The 20,691-nt window shown below is 45.5% G+C and overlaps 1 protein-coding gene across 1 annotated transcript; it reads right to left on the bottom strand.

The window, feature by feature from the left end:
* Positions 1-169: 169 nt before the first annotated feature.
* On the bottom strand, positions 170-15,580 carry LOC115416582 (anoctamin-1-like). The gene is made up of 7 exons (XM_030130398.1): positions 15,433-15,580; positions 15,110-15,252; positions 12,844-12,996; positions 7,936-7,988; positions 6,477-6,661; positions 5,647-5,752; positions 170-1,127 (listed from the first exon to the last, which is right to left on the bottom strand). Exons 1-7 carry the CDS (start codon positions 15,510-15,512, stop codon positions 801-803), a joined length of 1,047 nt encoding a protein of 348 aa, XP_029986258.1. The 5' UTR covers positions 15,513-15,580; the 3' UTR covers positions 170-800.
* Between the last annotated feature and the right edge of the window lie 5,111 nt (positions 15,581-20,691).

The following is a 20,691-nucleotide window of genomic DNA, read 5'->3' on the forward strand; positions in this document are numbered from 1 at the left end:
AGAAGGACACCAGAAAACTGGAGAAGCTGTTCTTCTTCTTCTCCTTCAGTGAGCTGCACACATCCTCCACCAAACGGTCCTCGTTTGGTTTCACAAACACAAGGTGAAACCAGTGAATCATCTCCAAGAAGAAGCATTTATTATTTCACATACAGAGAAAACAGACAAACTGACAGTGACATCTGAATACAAGTTACATCTGGTGAACGGTGTTCTTCAAGGTTTCCTCACAGTTGTTATGTGTGTGTGTTCATGTCCGTGGTAGATCAGACCACGGCTCAGCTGGAACCACCGGGTCCCAGAAGACCCCGACACAAGAAGACTATGTCTAACAACTGTGAGAACTTTAGAGTGAAAGTGTAGAAGTGGGTCCAAGTTCACAGAGAGGAGAAGATGGTTAAATAATGACATCATACAAAGTAAAGATCCATGTGTCCCAGACTGCAAGTCCTGATCCCACGTTTCCATGGTAACAGTGGGTCCAGTTCCTGTGGTTCTGTTGTGGGTCCAGTTCCTGTGGTTCTGTTGTGTAGTGGGTACTGGTAGAACCATGGGTTCCATCTGTGGAGACAGCTGACTGACATGAAGGGACCCAGAACTGGGTCTGGTCTGGACCAGGTTCCCTCCACCCTCTGGTCTGGACCAGGTTCCCTCCACACAACACATGTACATGGACACTCAGACCACAACAGATCCTGCTTTAGTCCAACTGGATCATGGACTAGTGGATCCAGGATCACCAACAGGTCCTGGATTAAACCCTGATCCTAGTTCTGTGCACTGGGCCCATGGAGGCTGCTTCAGCAACTGTGGTTGTTGCTGTTGTTGTGGTTGCTGTGGTTGTTGCTGTGGTTGCTGTTGTTGTTGTGGTTGCTGTGGTTGCTGTTGTTGTTGCTGTTGTTGAACAGTCCAGCTCCTGCCCCGGTGTTGGCGCAGTTGCTTCTTCTGTTGCAGTTGTGGTTGCCTCCTGCAGAAACCTTCCTGTCCAGTAGGAGGCGTCTGCTCTGCTCTTCTTTCATGAACACTTCCACCAACAGGATCTTTTCTTTGTGGATCTGAAGGCTGATGTCTTTGGGGATGTCTGGGATCAACCAGTCGACCACGTCGCTCATCAGCATCACAACGTTCTGTCAACGACAAAGAAAGGGAAACACCAGCAATAACAACGTTCTGTCAACGAGAGAAAAGACGAGAAACAACATCAGTTCCACAGTTAAAAAAACCACCAGGTTAACACTGGAACACCCACCAAACCCACACGAGTCCACCTGGGGAAAGGCCTTTAGTAGGGCCCTAACTAAGGCCTTAGTTAAGGCCTTTAGTAAGGCCTTAACTAAGGCCTTAGTTAAGGCCTTTAGTAAGGCCTTAACTAAGGCCTTAGTTAAGGCCTTTAGTAGGGCCTTAACTAAGGCCTTAGTTAAAGCCTTTAGTAAGGCCCTAACTAAGGCCTTAGTTAAAGCCTTTAGTAGGGCCCTAACTAAGGCCTCAGTTAAAGCCTTTAGTAGGGCCTTAACTAAGGCCTTAGTTAAGGCCTTTAGTAGGGCCTTAACTAAGGCCTTAGTTAGGGCCTTACTAAAGGCCTTAACTAAGGCCTTAGTTAAGGCCTTACTAAAGGCCTTAGTTAAAGCCTTTAGTAGGGCCCTAACTAAGGCCTTAGTTAAAGCCTTTAGTAAGGCCTTAACTAAGGCCTTAGTTAAAGCCTTTAGTAAGGCCTTAACTAAGGCCTTAGTTAAGGCCTTTAGTGGGGCCTTAACTAAGGCCTCAGTTAAGGCCTTTAGTGGGGCCTTAACTAAGGCCTTAGTTAAGGCCTTTAGTAAGGCCCTAACTAAGGCCTTAGTTAAGGCCTTTAGTAAGGCCCTAACTAAGGCCTTAGTTAAAGCCTTTAGTAGGGCCTTAACTAAGGCCTTAGTTAAAGCCTTTAGTAAGGCCTTAACTAAGGCCTTAGGTAAGGCCTTTAGTAGGGCCTTAACTAAGGCCTTAGTTAAAGCCTTTAGTAAGGCCCTAACTAAGGCCTTAGTTAAAGCCTTTAGTAGGGCTTTAACTAAGGCCTTAGTTAAAGCCTTTAGTAAGGCCCTAACTAAGGCCTTAGTTAAAGCCTTTAGTAGGGCCTTAACTAAGGCCTTAGTTAAGGCCTTTAGTAGGGCCTTAACTAAGGCCTTAGTTAAGGCCTTTAGTAAGGCCCTAACTAAGGCCTTAGTTAAAGCCTTTAGTAAGGCCTTAACTAAGGCCTTAGGTAAGGCCTTTAGTAGGGCCTTAACTAAGGCCTTAGTTAAAGCCTTTAGTAGGGCCTTAACTAAGGCCTTAGTTAAGGCCTTTAGTAAGGCCCTAACTAAGGCCTTAGTTAAAGCCTTTAGTAAGGCCTTAACTAAGGCCTTAGGTAAGGCCTTTAGTAGGGCCTTAACTAAGGCCTTAGTTAAAGCCTTTAGTAAGGCCTTAACTAAGGCCTTAGTTAAGGCCTTTAGTAAGGCCTTAACTAAGGCCTTAGGTAAGGCCTTTAGTAGGGCCTTAACTAAGGCCTTAGTTAAAGCCTTTAGTAGGGCCTTTTCGTTTTCAGATTCTTTTCGTTTCTTTTTCAGATTCTTATCGTTTCTTTTTCAGATTCTTTTCGGTTCTTTTTCAGATTCTTTTCGGTTCTTTTTCAGATTCTTTTCGTTTCTTTTACAGATTCTTTTCGGTTCTTTTTCAGATTCTTTTCGTTTCTTTTTCAGATTCTTTCGGTTCTTTTTCAGATTCTATTCGTTTCTTTTTCAGATTCTATTCGTTTCTTTTTCAGATTCTTTTCGGTTCTTTTTCAGATTCTATTCGTTTCTTTTTCAGATTCTATTCGTTTCTTTTTCAGATTCTTTTCGGTTCTTTTTCAGATTCTTTTCGTTTCTTTTTCAGATTCTTTTCGTTTCTTTTTCAGATTCTTTTCTTCTCCTCTCTACTTCGTATTTCCTTGAACACATATTGGATTCTACTCTTTGGTGGATGATAACAGGAACGTCTGTGAACACACGTCTCATGAACCTCATGCAGGTTTGTCTTATTTCCTCTGGTTTCTTTGTTTGTTTTTGTGTTTATGTATTTGACTTCTGATTTTATTGTGAAGCTCTTTGAGATTTATTCCTGTAAGAAGTGTTCCAGAAATGAACTTTATAATAATAATAATAATAATAATAATAACAATAATAATAATAACAATTATTATTATTATTATTATTATTATTATTATTATTATTATTATTATTATTATCCATCCATCCATTCCCTTCCTCTTATCCGGAGCCAGGTCTCGGGGGTAACAGTCTAAGCAGGGATGCCCAGACTTCCCTCTCCTCAGACTCCTCCTCCTGGTGGGACATGCCCAGAACACCTCCCCAGGGAGGAGTCCAGGAGGATCTGAACCAGATGTCTGATCCACCTCAGCTGGTTCCTCTGGATGTGGAGGAGCAGCGGCTCTACTCTGAGCCCCCCCCCCCCCCATCCCTGAGGGTGGACCCACCCACCCTACAGAGGAAACTCATTTGGATGACTTGGATCCTAGATCTGGTCCTTTGGGTCCTGACCAACAGCTCATGACCACAGGTGAGGGTCTGAACGTAGACTGAGGGTAAAATCCAGAGCTTCTCCTTTGGGCTCAGCTCCTTCTGAACCACAACAGACCCATACAAGCACTGCAGACGCTGCACCCACCCACCTGTCAATCTGAACCTCCACCCACCCACCTGTCAATCTGAACCTCCACCCTTCCCTCACTGTGAACCAGACCCAGATACCGGAACTCCTCCACTGGGGTCAAAGACTCTACTGACCCAAAGAGGGCAGACCACCTTTATCTGGTCCAGAACCATGGCCTCAGATTTGGAGGTGCTGATCCTCATCCCACTCCAAACCTCCCCAGGTCACGCTGAAGGTCCAGGTTCCATGAGGCCAAGAGGACAACGTCATCTGCAAAAGGCAGAGATGAAATCCTGTGGTCCCCAAACCGGACCACCCCCGGCCCCTGGCTGCACCTAGAAATTCTGTCCATAAAAATGATGAACAGAACCGGTGCCAAAGGGCAGCCCTGCTGGAGTCCCACATGCACCTGGAACAGGTCTGACTTACTGCCGCCAATGTGAACCAGACTCCTGCTTCGGTCATACAAGGACCGGACTGGCCTGAGCAGAGGACCCTGGATCACATACTCCTGAAGCACTCCCCACAGGATACCATGAGGGACACGATTGAACGCCTTCTCCAAATCCACAAAACACATGTGGACCAGTTGGGCGAACTCCCATGAACCCTCGAGCACCCGATGGAGAGTGTAGACCTGGTCCAGTGTTCCACAACCGGGACCAAAACCACATTGTTCCTCCTGGATCCGAGGTTGGACTATCGGTGGGATCCTCCTCTCCAGTACCTGGAATAGACTTTCCCCAGGAGGCTGAGGAGTGGGATCCCCCTGTGGGTGAAGCACATCCTCCGGTCCCCCTTCTTAAAAAGGGGGACCACCACCCCGGTCTGCCAATCCAGAGGGACTGTCCCTGATTTCCACACCATGTTACGGAGACGAGTCAACCAAGACAGTCCTGCACATTCAGACTGAAGGGACTCAGGGTGGACCTCATCCACCCCCAGTGCTCTGTCCAACCACCTGGGTGATAGACCAGTCCACCTCTGAGACCTCAGCCTCTGCTTCCTCCATGGAAGACGTGACTGGGATTGAGGAGATCCTCCAAGTATTCCCTCCACCGTCCGACCACACCCCCAGTGGAGGTCAGCTCCTCCCACTTCCTCTGTAAACAGTGTTGGTGGTGCACTGCTTTGCCTCCTGAGATGCCGGATGGTTTGCCAGAATTTCCTCGAGGCCGACCAATAGTCCTCCTCCATGGCCTCCCCAAACTCCACCTAGACCCCAGTTTTTGCCTCCACAACCACTCGGGCTGCGGTACCCCTGTCCTGCTGGTACCCATCAGCTCCTCTGGAGTCCCACGAGCCAACAAGGCTCCATTAGACTCCTTCTTCAGCTTGACAGCATCCCTTACTTCCGGAGTCCACCAGCAGACCCTGGACCACAGCTCCAAGCAGCCGCTTCGACAATGGAGGTGGAGAACATGGTCCACTGAGACTCAATGTCCCCAACCTGCCCCTGGATCTGGGAGAAGCTCTCCTGGAGGTGGGAGTTGAAGAATGTGCTGACATCAGGCTCTGCCAGACGTTCAACAGACCCTCACAACACGTTTGGGCATGCCGAGTCGGTCCGGTTTCCTCCTCCACCAGCAGATCCAACTCACCACCAGGTGGTGATCGGTTGACAGCTCCGCCCCTCTCTTCACCCGAGTGTCCAAAACACATGGTTGGAGGTCTGATGACACGACAACGAAGTGGATCATCGTCCTCCGGCCTAGGGTGTCCTGGTGCCACCTGCACTTCTGGACGTCCCTGTGTTGGAACATGGTGTTTGTTCTGGACAAACTGTGACGAGCACAGAAGTCCAATAACAGAACACCACTGGGGTTCAGATTCTTCTTCTTCTTCTTCTTCTTCTTCTTCTTCTTCTTCTTATTATTATTATTATATTTGTGTGTTCCCATTGACTGTATCTATTTCATTTTCCATTACTGACTAGGTCCAAATGCTCTGGTGACCGTCCTATTGGTTCCTATTGGTTCCTCTTACCTGAAAAATGATGACGAAGGCCAGTCGAACAGCGAGGACGGCCCAGAACTCTTTGGAGATCTCATATGGATTCTGTGCCCACGGTGGTTCCCTGTAGTCCTTATACCTGCACAGACCAGCACAGACCAGTACAGACCAGTACAGACAAGTACAGACCAGCACACCTGGGTCAGCCCGGGTGGGCCTGTGGACGACCCACAGATCTCTGGATGTCCCACACAACAACATTAACTTTAGATACAAAAAAAGACTTTACTCATAAAAGTTTGAAAACACAGAATATTTCAGGTGTTTTTTTCTTTCTTTTTTTTTTTACATAAAACTTTTTACAGCCTTTTTATTTCCATTGAATGGAACCGTTCAGGTTCTTCAGTGTGTCCCCGTTCGAACAGACAAATCTTTGGCTCCTTTTCCATGAGGAGGTCCTAACAGTGGAACAGCTGACACTATAGGACACTGAATCCACATGTATGCTCATATTTGGTCATTTAAAGGCTGGACTCTCAAACTGAACAGTTTGAGAACTGAACTAGTTGAACTGAACTAGTTCAGTTCAACTGTTTGAATAATTTACTCTTTTTTTTCTCACTCCCATTTCTTCTTTTTAAATTTTGAAACTCGACTTAAAACTTCCTGAAGATCCAACAGTCCCCTCCCCCTTGTGATGGGGGAGGGGACGTAACAGATGTTACCACCTTAGTACAGGGGGGTGTCCCTAACTGGTCCGGCCCACTTTAGACCACATTCAGCACACTAAACTGAGTTTGACAGGCCTATTGAAAAGGGTTCAGTGAGTTTTGTAGTACATTAAAGGGGGGCTGGTGGCCTACCTGCAGACCTGGACTGGGTAACCCAGGTGAAGAGGGTCCATGGGCTCTTTTCCGTCCTGGAAGTGGCTGACGTTAAAGTAGGACAGAGTGTGGTTGACGAAGCCATGCATGGATCCGTCTGGGCTGTACATGTATTGGTAGACCATCCGAGGAATGAAGTCTGAGGTGAAGGAGATGACGAAGGCCTGAAGAGGACCAGACCAGATGGACAAATGAACAGAGTAAGACCAGGACGGACAAATGGACACAGTCAGACTCAAAATCACCCAAATTCACTCAAAAATTACTCTAAAACCACATCAAAATTACTCCAAAAACACTTAAAAGTCACCCAAAAATTAACAAAAAAACACCTAAAACCCACCTAAAAATCACCAAAAACTTCCCAAAACCCACCCATCTAAAACCATCTAAAAACCACCTAAAAATCATGCAAAAAAACACCTAATAATCACCCAAAACCCATCTAAAAAACATCTAAAAATCACCCAAAAATTACCCCTAAAACCACCTAAAAATTAAACCAAAACCACCAAAAACCACCAAAAAATCACCAAAAAACCCACCCAAAAATGGCCCAGACACAGTCAGACCAGGACATCCAAACTCCTTTGTCAGTCCACAAACACAATCATTCTCTGAACAGTTGAACCAACTTCATTTCAATCCAACATTGACAAAGACGAAAACGAAGGGAATTTTATCCATAATTTTTATTCGTTTTAGTTAGTTTTGTAAACACACAATCCAGTTTCAGTTAGTTTTGGTGTTGTTGTTTAATTCTAGTTTTGATGTATTTCATTTAATGAAAATGTTTTTTCTATTCTAGGTTTGGTCGTGTCGTTAGTTTTCGTTAACAATAATAACTTTGATCTAAAGCTCATGGAACAGACGGTTCCACCTGAGGAACACATGCACAAGTCTGTCCTAGAACTAGGAGGGTTGGACCATTAAAGGGGGAGGGGCCAAGGGGAGGGGCCAAGGGGGAAGGGTTGGACCATTTCAATCACTACCCCTTAGAACTGGGATTAAAGGGGGAGGGGCCAAAGGGGAAGGGTTGGACCATTTCAACCACTACCCCTTAGAACTGGGAATAAAGGGGGAGGGGCAAGGGAGGGGGGGGGTGTTGGACCATTTCAACCACTATCCCTTAGAACTAGAGTTAAAAAGGGAGGGGCCAAAGGGGAGGGGTTGGACCATTTCAACCACTACCGCTTAGAACTAGAGTTAAAAAGGGAGGGGCCAAAGGGGAGGGGTTGGACGAATTTCAACCACTACCGCTTAGAGCTGGGGTTAAAGGGGGAGGGCCAAGGGGGAGGGGCCAAGGGGGAAGGGTTGGACCATTTCAACCACTATCCCTTAGAACTGGGGTTAAAGGGGGAGGGGCCGTGTTCCGTTGGTCCATGTTTACGGTTCCTGTGGTTCTTAAAGGCTGACTGAATGTGTGGGTGGGACTTACGTTAATGATGACGGCAACTTTGGCCACGCCCCTGAGGATATTGTACCATATACCTGTAGAAGCAACAGGAAACAGAGGAAACAGCAAACAGAGGAAAAAGGAAACAGAGGCAACAGGGAAACAGAGACAACAGGAAACAGAAGCAACAGGAAACAGAGGAAACAGGAAAACGAGGCAACAGGAAACAGAGACAACAGGAAACAGACAACAGGAAACAGAGGCAACAGGAAACAGAGGAAACAGGAAACAGAGGAAACAGGAAAACGAGGCAACAGGAAACAGAGACAACAGGAAACAGACAACAGGAAACAGAGGCAAAAGGAAACAGAGGCAACAGGAAAAAGAGGCAACAGGAAAAAGAGGCAACAGGAAACAGAGACAACAGGAAACAGACGGAACAGGAAACAGAGGCAACAGGAAAAAGAGGCAACAGAAAACAGACGGAACAGGAAACAGAGGCAACATGAAAAAGAGACAACAGGAAACAGAGGAAACAGGAAACAGAGACAACAGGAAAAAGAAACAACAGGAAACAGAGACACCAGGAAAAAGAGGCAACAGGAAACAGAGGCAACAGGAAACAGACGCAACAGGAAAAAGAGGCAACAGGAAACAGAGGCAACAGGAAAAGGAGGCAACAGGAAACAGAGACAACAGCAAACAGAGGAAACAGGAAACAGAGGAAACAGGAAACAGAGGCAACAGGAAAAAGAGACAACAGGAAAAAGAGACAAAAGGAAACAGAGGCAACAGCAAAAAGAGACAACAGGAAAAAGAAACAACAGGAAACAGAGTCACCAGGAAACAGAGACAAGAGGAAACAGATGCAACAGGGAACAGAGGCAACAGTAAACAGAAACAACAGGAAACAGTGGCAACAGGAAACAGAGACAACAGGAAACAGACGCAACAGGAAAAAGAGGCAACAGGAAACAGAGGCAACAGGAAAAGGAGGCAACAGGAAACAGAGACAACAGGAAACAGAGACAACAGCAAACAGAGGAAACAGGAAACAGAGGAAACAGGAAACAGAGGCAACAGGAAACAGAGGAAACAGGAAACAGAGGAAACAGGAAACAGGAAAACGAGGCAACAGGAAACAGAGACAACAGGAAACAGACAACAGGAAACAGAGGCAAAAGGAAACAGAGGCAACAGGAAAAAGAGGCAACAGGAAACAGAGACAACAGGAAACAGACGGAACAGGAAACAGAGGCAACAGGAAAAAGAGGCAACAGGAAACAGACGGAACAGGAAACAGACGGAACAGGAAACAGAGGCAACAGGAAAAAGAGACAACAGGAAACAGAGACAACAGGAAAAAGAAACAACAGGAAACAGAGACACCAGGAAAAAGAGGCAACAGGAAACAGAGGCAACAGGAAACAGACGCAACAGGAAAAAGAGGCAACAGGAAAAAGAGGCAACAGGAAAAGGAGGCAACAGGAAACAGAGACAACAGGAAACAGAGACAACAGCAAACAGAGGAAACAGGAAACAGAGGAAACAGGAAACAGAGGCAAAAGGAAAAAGAGACAACAGGAAAAAGAGACAAAAGGAAACAGAGGCAACAGGAAAGAGAGACAACAGGAAAAAGAAACAACAGGAAACAGAGTCACCAGGAAACAGAGACAAGAGGAAACAGATGCAACAGGGAACAGAGGCAACAGTAAACAGAAACAACAGGAAACAGTGGCAACAGGAAACAGAGACAACAGGAAACAGAGGCAACCGGGAACAGATGCTACAGGAAACAGAGGCAACAGGAAACAGAGGCAACAGGAAAAAGAGACAACAGGATAAAGAGGCAACAGGAAATAGAGACAACAGGAAACAGAGACAACAGCAAACAGAGGAAACAGGAAACAGAGGAAACAGGAAACAGAGGCAACAGGAAAAAGAGACAACAGGAAAAAGAGACAACAGGAAAAAGAGGCAACAGGAAACAGACGGAACAGGAAACAGACGGGACAGGAAACAGAGGCAACAGGAAAAAGAGGCAACAGGAAACAGAGGCAACAGGAAACAGATACTGTCAACGGCCTTGAAACAGGAGTAATTTAGATCTATGTATGCAGATGACAATCTAAACTACACACTAAATATGTAGTTTTGTACTTTAGTTACTACGGAAACGGAACACAAACGTGTTGCTTTACATTCACACAGTTCAAAACAATAACAACTCTTTAAAAAACTGAAAAAATCCTATTCAGAAAACGAAGTCCAAATATAGAATAAAGTATAAAATCTAGACGAAAAAGATGAAAGAACGACGAAAGAGCTGAGAGACTAGAATAATGATAGAATAGAATAGAATAGAATAGAATAGAATAGAATAGAATAGAATAGAACAGAATAGAATAGAACAGAATAGAATAGAATAGAATAGAATAGACTCCCCCTTGAACTGCCACCTTATCGTGGTGGGGGAGTTTGAGTGTCTGAATGATCCCAGGAGCTCTGTTGTTGGGGGCTTTATGCCCCTGGTAGGGTCTCCCAAGACAAACAGGTCCTGGGTGATGGGCCAGACTAAGAGCAGTTCAGAAGCCCCTCTGAAGAAGTACCAACAGAAGAACGTGACGTCGCCCGGTATGGCGCAGCCGGGGCCCCACCCTGGAGCCAGGCCTGGGGCTGGGGCTCGTATGCGAGTGCCTGGTGGTTGGGCCTATGCCCACGGGGTCCGGCCGGGCCCAGCCCGAAGGAGCGACGTGGGCCCGCCCTCCGGTGGACTCACCACCCACCGAGGGAATCATAGGGGCCGGATGCATTGTGGATTGGGTGGCAGTCGACGCCAGGGAGCCCGACAACCCGATCCCCGGACGCAGAGTCTAGCTCTTGGGACATGGAATGTCACTTCACTGGGGGGGGGGGGAGGAGCCGGAACTTGTGAGGGAGGTTGAGAGATACCGTCTAGATATAGTCGGGCTCACCTCCACACACAGCTTGAGCTCTGGAACCCAACCCCTTGAAAGGGGCTGGACTTTCCACTTCTCTGGCGTTGCCCGCAGTGAGAGGCGGCGGGCTGGTGTGGGCTTGCTCATAGCCCCTCAGCTCAGCCGCCATGTTGGAGTTCACACCGGTGAACGAGAGGGTCACGTCCCTATGCCTTCGGGTCGGGGAAAGGTGTCTCACTGTTGTCTGGGCCAGGTGGAAGGAATACTTCGAGGATCTCCTCAATCCCATAGTCACGTCTTCCGTAGAAGAAGCAGAGGCTGAGGTCTCAGAGGTGGACTGGTCCAAGCTGAAGTCACCAAGGTGGTTGGACAGCTCCTCGGAGGCAGGGCACCGGGGGTGGATGAGATTCGCCCTGAGTACCTTAAGTCTCTGGATGTGCAGGGACTGTCTTGGTTGACACGTCTCTGTAACATCGCGTGGCAGTCAGGGACAGTACCTCTGGATTGGCAGACCGGGGTGGTGGTTCCCCTTTTTAAGAAGGTGGACCGGAGGATGTGGTCCAACCACAGGGGGATCACACTCCTCAGCCTCCCGGGGAAAGTCTATTCCAGGTACCGGAGAGGAGGATCCGACCAATAGTTGAACCTCGGATCCAGGAGGAACAATGTGGTTTTCGTCCCGGTCGTGGAACACTGGACCAGCTCTATACTCTCCATCGGGTGCTCGAGGGTTCATGGGAGTTCGCCCCACCGGTCCACATGTGTTTTGTGGATCTGGAGAAGGCGTTCAACCGTGTCCCTCATGGTATCCTGTGGGGGGTGCTTCGCGAGTATGGGGTCCGGGGCCCTTTGCTAAGGGCAGTCCGGTCCTTGTATGACCGAAGCAGGAGCCTGGTTCACATTGCCGGCAGTAAGTCAGACCTGTTCCAGGTGCATGTGGGACTCCAGCAGGGCTGCCCTTTGTCACCGGTTCTGTTCACAATTTTTATGGACAGAATTTCTAGGTGCAGCCAGGGGCCGGAGGGGGTCCGGTTTGGGGACCACAGGATTTCATCTCTGCCTTTTGCAGATGATGTTGTCCTGTTGGCCTCATCGAACCTGGACCTTCAGCGTGCCCTGGGGTGGTTTGCAGCCGAGTGTGAAGTGAGCGGGATGAGGATCAGCACCTCCAAATCCTAGGCCATGGTTCTCGACCGGAAAAAGGTGGTCTGCCTCTCCGGGTCGGCGGGGAGTCTTTGCCCCAAGTGGAGGAGTTTAAGTATCTGGGGTCTTGTTCACAGTGAGGGAGGGATGGAGCGTGCGATTGACAGATGGATCGGTGCAGCGTCTGCAGTGATGCAGTCGCTGTACCGGTCGGTTGTGGTGAAGAAGGAGCTGAGCCGAGAGGAGAAGCTCTGGATTTACCGGTCAGTCTACGTTCCTACCCTCACCTATGGTCATGAGCTTTGGGTCAGGACCGAAAGGACAAGATCCCAGATACAAGCGGTCCAAATGAGCTTCCTCCATCGGGTGGCTGGGCGCACCCTTAGGGATAGGGTGAGGAGCTCAGTCACCAGGGAGGAGCTCGGAGTAGAGCCGCTGCTCCTCCGCGTCGAGAGGGGCCAGCTGAGGTGGATCAGACATCTGTTTCAGATCCTCCTGGACGCCTCCCTGAGGAGGTGTTCCGGGCATGTCCCACCGGGAGGAGACCTCGGGGAAGACCCAGGAAACGTTGGAGAGACTGTCTCTCAGCTGACCTGGAAATGCATCAGGGTCCCCCTGGAAGAGCTGGAGGAGGAGTCTGAGGAGAGGGAAGTCTGGGCATCCCTGCTTAGACTGTTACCCCCGCGACCCGGCCCCGGATAAGCGGAAGAAAATGGATGGATGGAGAATAGAATAGAATAGAACAGAAAAGAACAGAATAGAAAAGAAGAGAAGAGAATAGAATAGAAAATAATCGAACAGAATTGAATAGAACAGAACAGAACAGAACAGAATAGAATAGAATAGAATAGAATAGAACTTCACCCACCTATGTCTTTGGCTCTTGCTGCCACTGGTCGTCTCAGTTCTGTCACAAACTTCTTGGCGTCCAGTCGTATTTCTATGATGTTATTGAGCAGAGCGAAGAGTGGAGCCAACGGGAAGGAGGCAACGAACAGAGTGACGAAACCGAACTGGATGACTGAGAAACACACACAAAGAAACGCACAAAGAAACACACAAAAAACACACAAAAACACACAACACAGAGACACACAAAGAAACACACACAAAGAAATGCACAGATGCACAAAGAAACACAGGAAGAAACACACAAAGAAACACACAATGTGCAGACACACAAAGAAACACACAAAGAAACACACAACATGCAGACACACAAAGAAACACACAACATGCAGACACACAAAGAAAACACAGTCAAAAAGGATCAGACAGGTCATTACATTTATATTTATATTAATTATAAAATTTCCATATACTCAGGTGTGTGTGTGTGTATGTGTATGTATATATATATATATATATATATATATATATATATATATATATATATATATATATATATGTGTGTGTGTGTGTGTGTGTGTGTGTATGTGTGTATATATATGTATACCTACTCATTTCCATATACTCAGGTGTGTGCATATATATGTCAGGGTAGAGACTGCAATCTGGTAGGATCGGCGATTCTACCAGTAGAGACTCCGATCGTAGTCTCTACCAGTAGAAACTCCGATCAGAGTCTCTACTGGTAGAAACTCCGATCCGAACCCTAACCCTAACCCTTCTACTGGCAGGATCGGAGTTTCTACTGGTAGAATCGCTGATCCTACCAGATCGCAGTCTCTACCCTTACATATACACTCTATATCCAACAGTATTCCCTCCCCTGCTTTGACTCCCATATGAATGTCAGGTCCATCCCATTCCTAGTCTATGGGTTCAGTCTGACGTGGCTCCACCCTTTGCAGCTCTAACAGCTTCAACTCTTCTGGGAAGGCTGTCCACAAGGTTTAGGAGTGTGTTCATGGGAATTCTGGACCGTTCTTCCAGAAGCGCATTTGTGAGGTCCCACACTGATGTTGGACAGAAGGCCTGGCTCTCAGTCTGCGCTCTAATTCATCCAAAGGTGTTCTATGGGGTTGAGGTCAGGACTGTGTGCAGGCCAGTCCAGTTCATCCACACCAGACTCTGTCCTCCATGTCCAAATGGACCTTGCTTTGTGCACTGGTGCACAGTCATGTTGGAAGAGGAAGGGGCCGGCTCCAAACTGTTCCCACAAAGATGGGAGCATGGAATTGTCCAAAATGTCTTGTTCTGCTGAAGCATTCCCAGTTCCTTTCACTGGAACTAAGGGGCCCAGCCCAGCTCCTGAAAAACAACCCCACACCATAACCCCCCCTCCACCAAACTTTACACTCGGCACAATGCGCTCCCACAAGTATCGTTCTCCTGGAGACCGCCAAACCCAGACCCGTCCGTCAGATCGCCAGATGGAGAAGTGTGGTTGGTCAGTCCAGAGAAGGCTCCTCCCCTGCTCTACAGTCCAGTGGCGGCGTGCTTTACACCACTGCATCCACCGCTTTGCATTGCACTTGCTGATGTATGGCTCGGATGCGGCCGCTCGGCCACGGAAACCCATTCCATGAAGCTGTGTGCGCACTGTTCTGGAGCTAATCTGAAGGACACATGAAGTTTGGAGGTCTGTACCATTGACTCTGCAGACAGTCGTCCACCTCTTCACACTCTGCGCCTCAGCATCCGCTGACCGCGCTCCGTCAGTTTCCGTGGCCTACCACTGCGTGGCTGAGTTGCCGTCGTTCCCAAACACTTCCACTTTCTTATAATCCAGCTGACAGCTGACTGTGGAATATTTAGGAGCCAGGAAATTTCACCACTGGATTTGTGTCACAGGTGGCATCCTATCACAGTTCCACGCTGGAATTCACTGAGCTCCTGAGAGAGACCCATTCTGTCCCAAATGTTTGTAAAAGCAGTCTGCATGCCTAGGGCTGGATTTAATCCACCTGTGGACATGGAAGGGACTGGAACAGCTGAGTCTGAGGATTGGGATGGAGGAGACAAGACTTTTGGAAATATAGTGTGTGTATATATATATATATATATATATATATATATATATATATATATATATATGTATATATATATATATATATATATATATATATATATATATATATATATATATATATATATATATATATATATATATATATATATATATATATATATGTGTGTGTGTGTGTGTGTGTGTGTATATGTATACCCACTCATTTCCATATACTCAGGTGTTAATCCTCCAAATGGTTCCAGAAAATGGTCCAGTTCATATCTGGTCAGTTTCTTCTGTCTCTCCTCTTCCTGAAACGTTCCACGTTTAGATCGAATGTAACGAATCAACTTCTTCAACTTCCTGAGAAACAAACGAACACAAACACACCTGAGTATAGAATATAGAACCTACTGTATATGATAGAGTATAGAATGTGTTCTAGTAGAACTGGTGTTAGTTCAGTTTGGTTCTGTGTGTTCTTGTAGAACTTCTGTTAGTTCTGTGCAGACAGACAGGTGGACTCATGGTTCTAAAACTTACGGAACTCCGATCTCAAACAGGTTGTTCTGGATCAGCTGTTTCCCCAACATGGTGATACTGAGCTGGATACACAACTCCATCAGACAGCCTCCATGAGCACACTGAGAGACAGACAGGAAGACAGGAGCAACGAGTGAGACAGGAGCAAAGAGTGAGACAGGAGCAACAAGTGAGACAGGTGTAAAGAGTGAGAAAGGAGCAACGAGTGAGACAGGTGTAAAGAGTGAGACAGGAGCAAAGAGTGAGACAGGTGTAAAGAGTGAGACAGGAGCAAAGAGTGAGACAGGTGTAAAGAGTGAGACAGGAGCAAAGGGTGAGACAGGTGTAAAGAGTGAGACAGGAGCAAAGAGTGAGACAGGTGTAAAGAGTGAGACAGGAGCAAAGAGTGAGACAGGTGTAAAGAGTGAGACAGGAGCAACGAGTGAGACAGGTGTAAAGAGTGAGACAGGAGCAAAGAGTGAGACAGGTGTAAAGAGTGAGACAGGAGCAAAGAGTGAGACAGGTGTAAAGAGTGAGACAGGAGCAACGAGTGAGACAGGAGCAAAGAGTGAGACAGGTGTAAAGAGTGAGACAGGAGCAAAGAGTGAGACAAGAGCAAGGAGTGAGACAGGTGTAAAGAGTGAGACAGGAGCAAAGGGTGAGACAGGTGTAAAGAGTGAGACAGGTGTAAAGAGTGAGACAGGTGTAAAGGGTGAGACAGGTGTAAAGAGTGAGACAGGAGCAAAGAGTGAGACAGGTGTAAAGAGTGAGACAGGAGCAAAGAGTGAGACAGGAGCAACGAGTGAGACAGGTGTAAAGAGTGAGACAGGAGCAAAGAGTGAGACAGGTGTAAAGAGTGAGACAGGAGCGATGAGTGAGACAGGAGCAAAGAGTGAGACAGGTGTAAAGAGTGAGACAGGAGCAACAAGTGAGACAGGTGTAAAGAGTGAGACAGGAGCAAAGAGTGAGACAAGAGCAAGGAGTGAGACAGGTGTAAAGAGTGAGACAGGAGGAACGAGTGAGACAGGTGTAAAGAGTGAGACAGGAGCAAAGGGTGAGACAGGTGTAAAGAGTGAGACAGGAGCAACAAGTGAGACAGGAGCAACGAGTGAGACAGGTGTAAAGAGTGAGACAGGAGCAACGAGTGAGACAGGTGTAAAGAGTGAGACAGGAGCAAAGAGTGAGACAGGAGCAACGATTGAGACAAGTGTAAAGAGTGAGACAGGAGCAACGAGTGAGACAGGTGTAAAGAGTGAGACAGGAGCAAAGAGTGAGACAGGAGCAACGATTGAGACAAGTGTAAAGAGTGAGACAGGAGCAACGAGTGAGACAGGTGTAAAGAGTGAGACAGGTGTAAAGAGTGAGACAGGTGTAAAGAGTGAGACAGGAGCAAAGAGTGAGACAGGAGCAAAGAGTGAGACAGGTGTAGCAAGGTTATAATTGTTAACGAAAATGAACAAAATGACAAAAACTAAAATTGAAAAACATTTTGTTAACTGAAATAAATAAAAACTCTCATTAACAGAAAAACATAACTAACTGAAACTGTATTGTGTGGTTACAAAAGTAACTAAAACGTATAAAAAATATGGATACAATTCCCTTCATTTTCGTCTTTATCAATGTCAGATTGATATCAGATTGAATTCTTTGGCTCCATCAGTTTCAGCTGTTGTCCCCACAGGACACTTCAGTGTGTTGTGTGTTCACTGTGGTTTCCAGGGGTCTTCTGGTCCCCACTCTACCTGAACATCCAGACTAAAGCTGGGACACTCAGCACAGTCCTGTCTGGGGTTTACTGAAGTGATGAGTGGGGTCGGGTTTGTTTGGTTTGGTTTTGTTCTCACTGTGTGTGTGTGAGTGACACAGACAGAGTGGAGCTGAATGACAGTCAGACAGGTGTAGAACTAGCATCCAGGTAAAAACTGGAGAGTTTATCCCCATGAAAAGGCCTTCCAAGGCCTGAACTGCACAGTTTAGAAGAGGAGAACAGAGGAGGAGGAAAAGTAATCCAATTACAGAGGTATGGAACCTGTTAGAATGATTAAAGACATTTGATGGTACTAGCTACAGCTAGCTGAATTGAACTGAAGCAAAGTTGGATAATAATAGAACTGGAGATGATTAAGAGATGAAAGATCTGCTAAGGTGTGGTTTACCGATGAGGAACTGGGTTACATGTGTTTATATATGTTTGTATCTGCTTTAACTGCTGGTTAGCTGGTTTATATACGTTTGTATCTGGTTTATATACGTTTGTATCTGGTTTATATACGTTTGTATCTGGTTTATATACGTTTGTATCTGGTTTATATATGTTTGTATCTGGTTTATATGTTTGTATCTGGTTTATATATGTTTCTATATGGTTTATATATGTTTCTATCTGGTTTATATATGTTTCTATCTGGTTTATATATGTTTCTATCTGATTTACTGCTGGTTGCTTTGTGCATCTCCTCTCTCTTTGCACATCTTCGTATTGTTTTCACATAAGTCAGGCATGTCCAAAGTCCGGCCCGGGGGCCAATCACGGCCCGCGGTCAGATTTTATACGGCCCACAGCTTCGGTTTTATATTATATTATTTATGGCCCGTTTGGACTGTTGAACCGAGTACATGAATCATAAAAGGTTCCAAATGCAGTTCCTCCTTTCACCTCATGGTGGCAGCACCACTCTAACTCTATCTGGCTCTGTGACCTTGCCGTGAACCCTTTTCGCTAATTTCTAAAAAAAAAACCGAAAGTTGACAGTGAGGGCCGCCGCTTCCAGGAGAGATGGGAATTACAAATTTTTTTCACTGAAAATCGAGGTGATTGTGTTTGCCTAATTTGTCAAGAGACTGTTGCCTTGTTTAGGGAATTCAATGTAAAGAGACACTAGCAGAAAAAACATGCTAACACATACGACAAGCTAGCAGGGAGTGAGCGTTCGGAAAAAGTGAAGCAAATTCAAGCTGCTTTAAACTCACAACAGTGACTCTTCATGTGAACCTGTGAGTTCAGTGAATTCACCACCAAGGCAGGCTGCCAAGTTGCCAGGTTAGTTGCCTCTAACTGCTGGTGTTATGTACTTGTACAGGGGTTGGACAAAATAATGGAAACATCTTGAAAAATCAACAAAATATAATTTAATATGGTGTAGGTCCGCCTTTTGCGGCAATTACAGCCTCAATTCTCCGAGGTATTGATTCATACAACTTGCGAATTGTTTCCAAAGGAATTTTCAGCCGTTCTTCAGTTAGAATACCCTCCAACTCTTTAGAGACGATGACGGTGGAAGTCAACGTCTTACTTGAATCTCTAAAACTGACCATAAATGCTCAATAATGTTGAGGTCTGGGGACTGTGCCGGCCATACGAGATGCTCAACTTCATTAGAATGTTCCTCATGCCATTCTTTAACAATTCTAGCTGTATGGATTGGGGCATTATCATCTTGAGGTGAAGGTGTTTCCATTATTTTGTCCAACCCCTGTAGATGTGACACAAAATATTACTTTCTGAATGATTTTGTGAAAGACAAGAGTAAGAGTCATGTTTTCATCTTAAATGTTAACAGACTTTGCATTACTGAGTAATATATGAGTAATGATTACTCACATAAGTCATGTTTAAAATGATTGTGGGGTTAAGATTTTTATTAACTTCTTGGACATTTAAGATACTCCACACGGTTTGTTCTATGTTATCTGACTCCAGATGTGAAAGGAAGGCAGAAATGTTTTGTTTTTTTTTAAATTTGTTCATACCTGAGTGGCTTAGATTTGGTTACATTGCCATTTTAAAAAAATGATATTTTGACAATGAAAATAAAGTTGTTTTTAAAATTATCGCTTTTATATGTAATTTTTACTGTTTAAAAAACGTCCGAAGGGACCACTGGCCCCTGTCAGTCTCCACATTATCAGATCTGGCCCTCTTTAAAAAAAGTTTGGACACCCCTGACGTAAGTGATGTTGTGTATGGATCACACACCCCCAACCTGCTCTAGAGAATGTATACATCCTACTGTACATGTGTTTGTGTCTGTGCTCAGCCAATGAGCCGCCCTAACCCCACCCCCAAATAAAGTGTCCAGAGTAACCCACTGATCTGCACCTCTCTAATTTCTTTGAATAAGATGGAGAGGAAGATAAAATAGATGAAATAACTAAACTAATACTAAAACTAAGCTAAACTAATACTAATACTAAAACTAAACTAATACTAAAACTAAACTAATACTAAAACTAAACTAAACTAAACTAAACTAAACTAAACTAAACTAATACTAAAACTAAACTAATACTAATACTAAAACTAAACTAATACTAAAACTAAACTAAACTAAACTAAAACTAAACTAATACTAAAACTAAGCATTCAGATAAAAAATGATAACTAATAAAAACTAACAAACATGCTCTAAAACTAATAAAACTAAATGAATTAGAGAAAAAAAAGTCAAAACTAACTAAAACTAAACTATAATTAAAAATCCAAAACTATTATATATATTATATACATTTATATACCTTGACAGGAGAAAGGAGCAAACAGTGAGACAGGTGTAAAGACTGAGACAGGTGTAAAGAGTGAAACAGGTGTAAAGAGTGAGACAGGTGTAAAGAGTGAGACAGGTGTAAAGAGTGAGAAAGGTGTAAAGAGTGAAACAGGTGTAAAGAGTGAAACAGGTGTAAAGAGTGAAACAGGTGTAAAGAGTGACACAGGTGTAAAGAGTGAGAAAGGTGTAAAGAGTGAAACAGGTGTAAAGAGTGAGACAGGTGTAAAGAGTGAGACAGGTGTAAAGAGTGAAACAGGTGTAAAGAGTGAGACAGGTGTAAAGAGTGAGAAAGGTGTAAAGAGTGAAACAGGTGTAAAGAGTGAGACAGGTGTAAAGAGTGAGACAGGTGTAAAGAGTGAAACAGGTGTAAAGAGTGAGACAGGTGTAAAGAGTGAGAAAGGTGTAAAGAGTGAAACAGGTGTAAAGAGTGAGACAGGTGTAAAGAGTGAAACAGGTGTAAAGAGTGAGAAAGGTGTAAAGAGTGAGACAGGTGTAAAGAGTGAGACAGGTGTAAAGAGTGAAACAGGTGTAAAGAGTGAGACAGGTGTAAAGAGTGAGACAGGTGTAAAGAGTGAGAACAGGTGTAAAGAGTGAAACAGGTGTAAAGAGTGAGACAGGTGTAAAGAGTGAGACAGGTGTAAAGAGTGAAACAGGTGTAAAGAGTGAGACAGGTGTAAAGAGTGAGACAGGTGTAAAGAGTGAAACAGGTGTAAAGAGTGAGACAGGTGTAAAG

The sequence above is a fragment of the Sphaeramia orbicularis genome, unplaced genomic scaffold (genome assembly GCF_902148855.1).
Source record: "Sphaeramia orbicularis unplaced genomic scaffold, fSphaOr1.1, whole genome shotgun sequence".
NCBI classification, from domain to species: domain Eukaryota; kingdom Metazoa; phylum Chordata; class Actinopteri; order Kurtiformes; family Apogonidae; genus Sphaeramia; species Sphaeramia orbicularis.

Excerpts from the sequence above, each read along its gene's own strand:
- LOC115416582 (XM_030130398.1), bottom strand. The coding sequence starts at position 15,512 with ATGGAGTTGTGTATCCAGCTCAGTATCACCATGTTGGGGAAACAGCTG. Across the intron at positions 15,253-15,432 it reads CTGTTTGAGATCGGAGTTCC|GAAGTTGAAGAAGTTGATTC; the intron begins GTAAGTTTTAGA and ends TTTGTTTCTCAG. Across the intron at positions 12,997-15,109 it reads ACCTGAGTATATGGAAATGA|TCATCCAGTTCGGTTTCGTC; the intron begins GTGGGTATACAT and ends TGTGTTTCTCAG.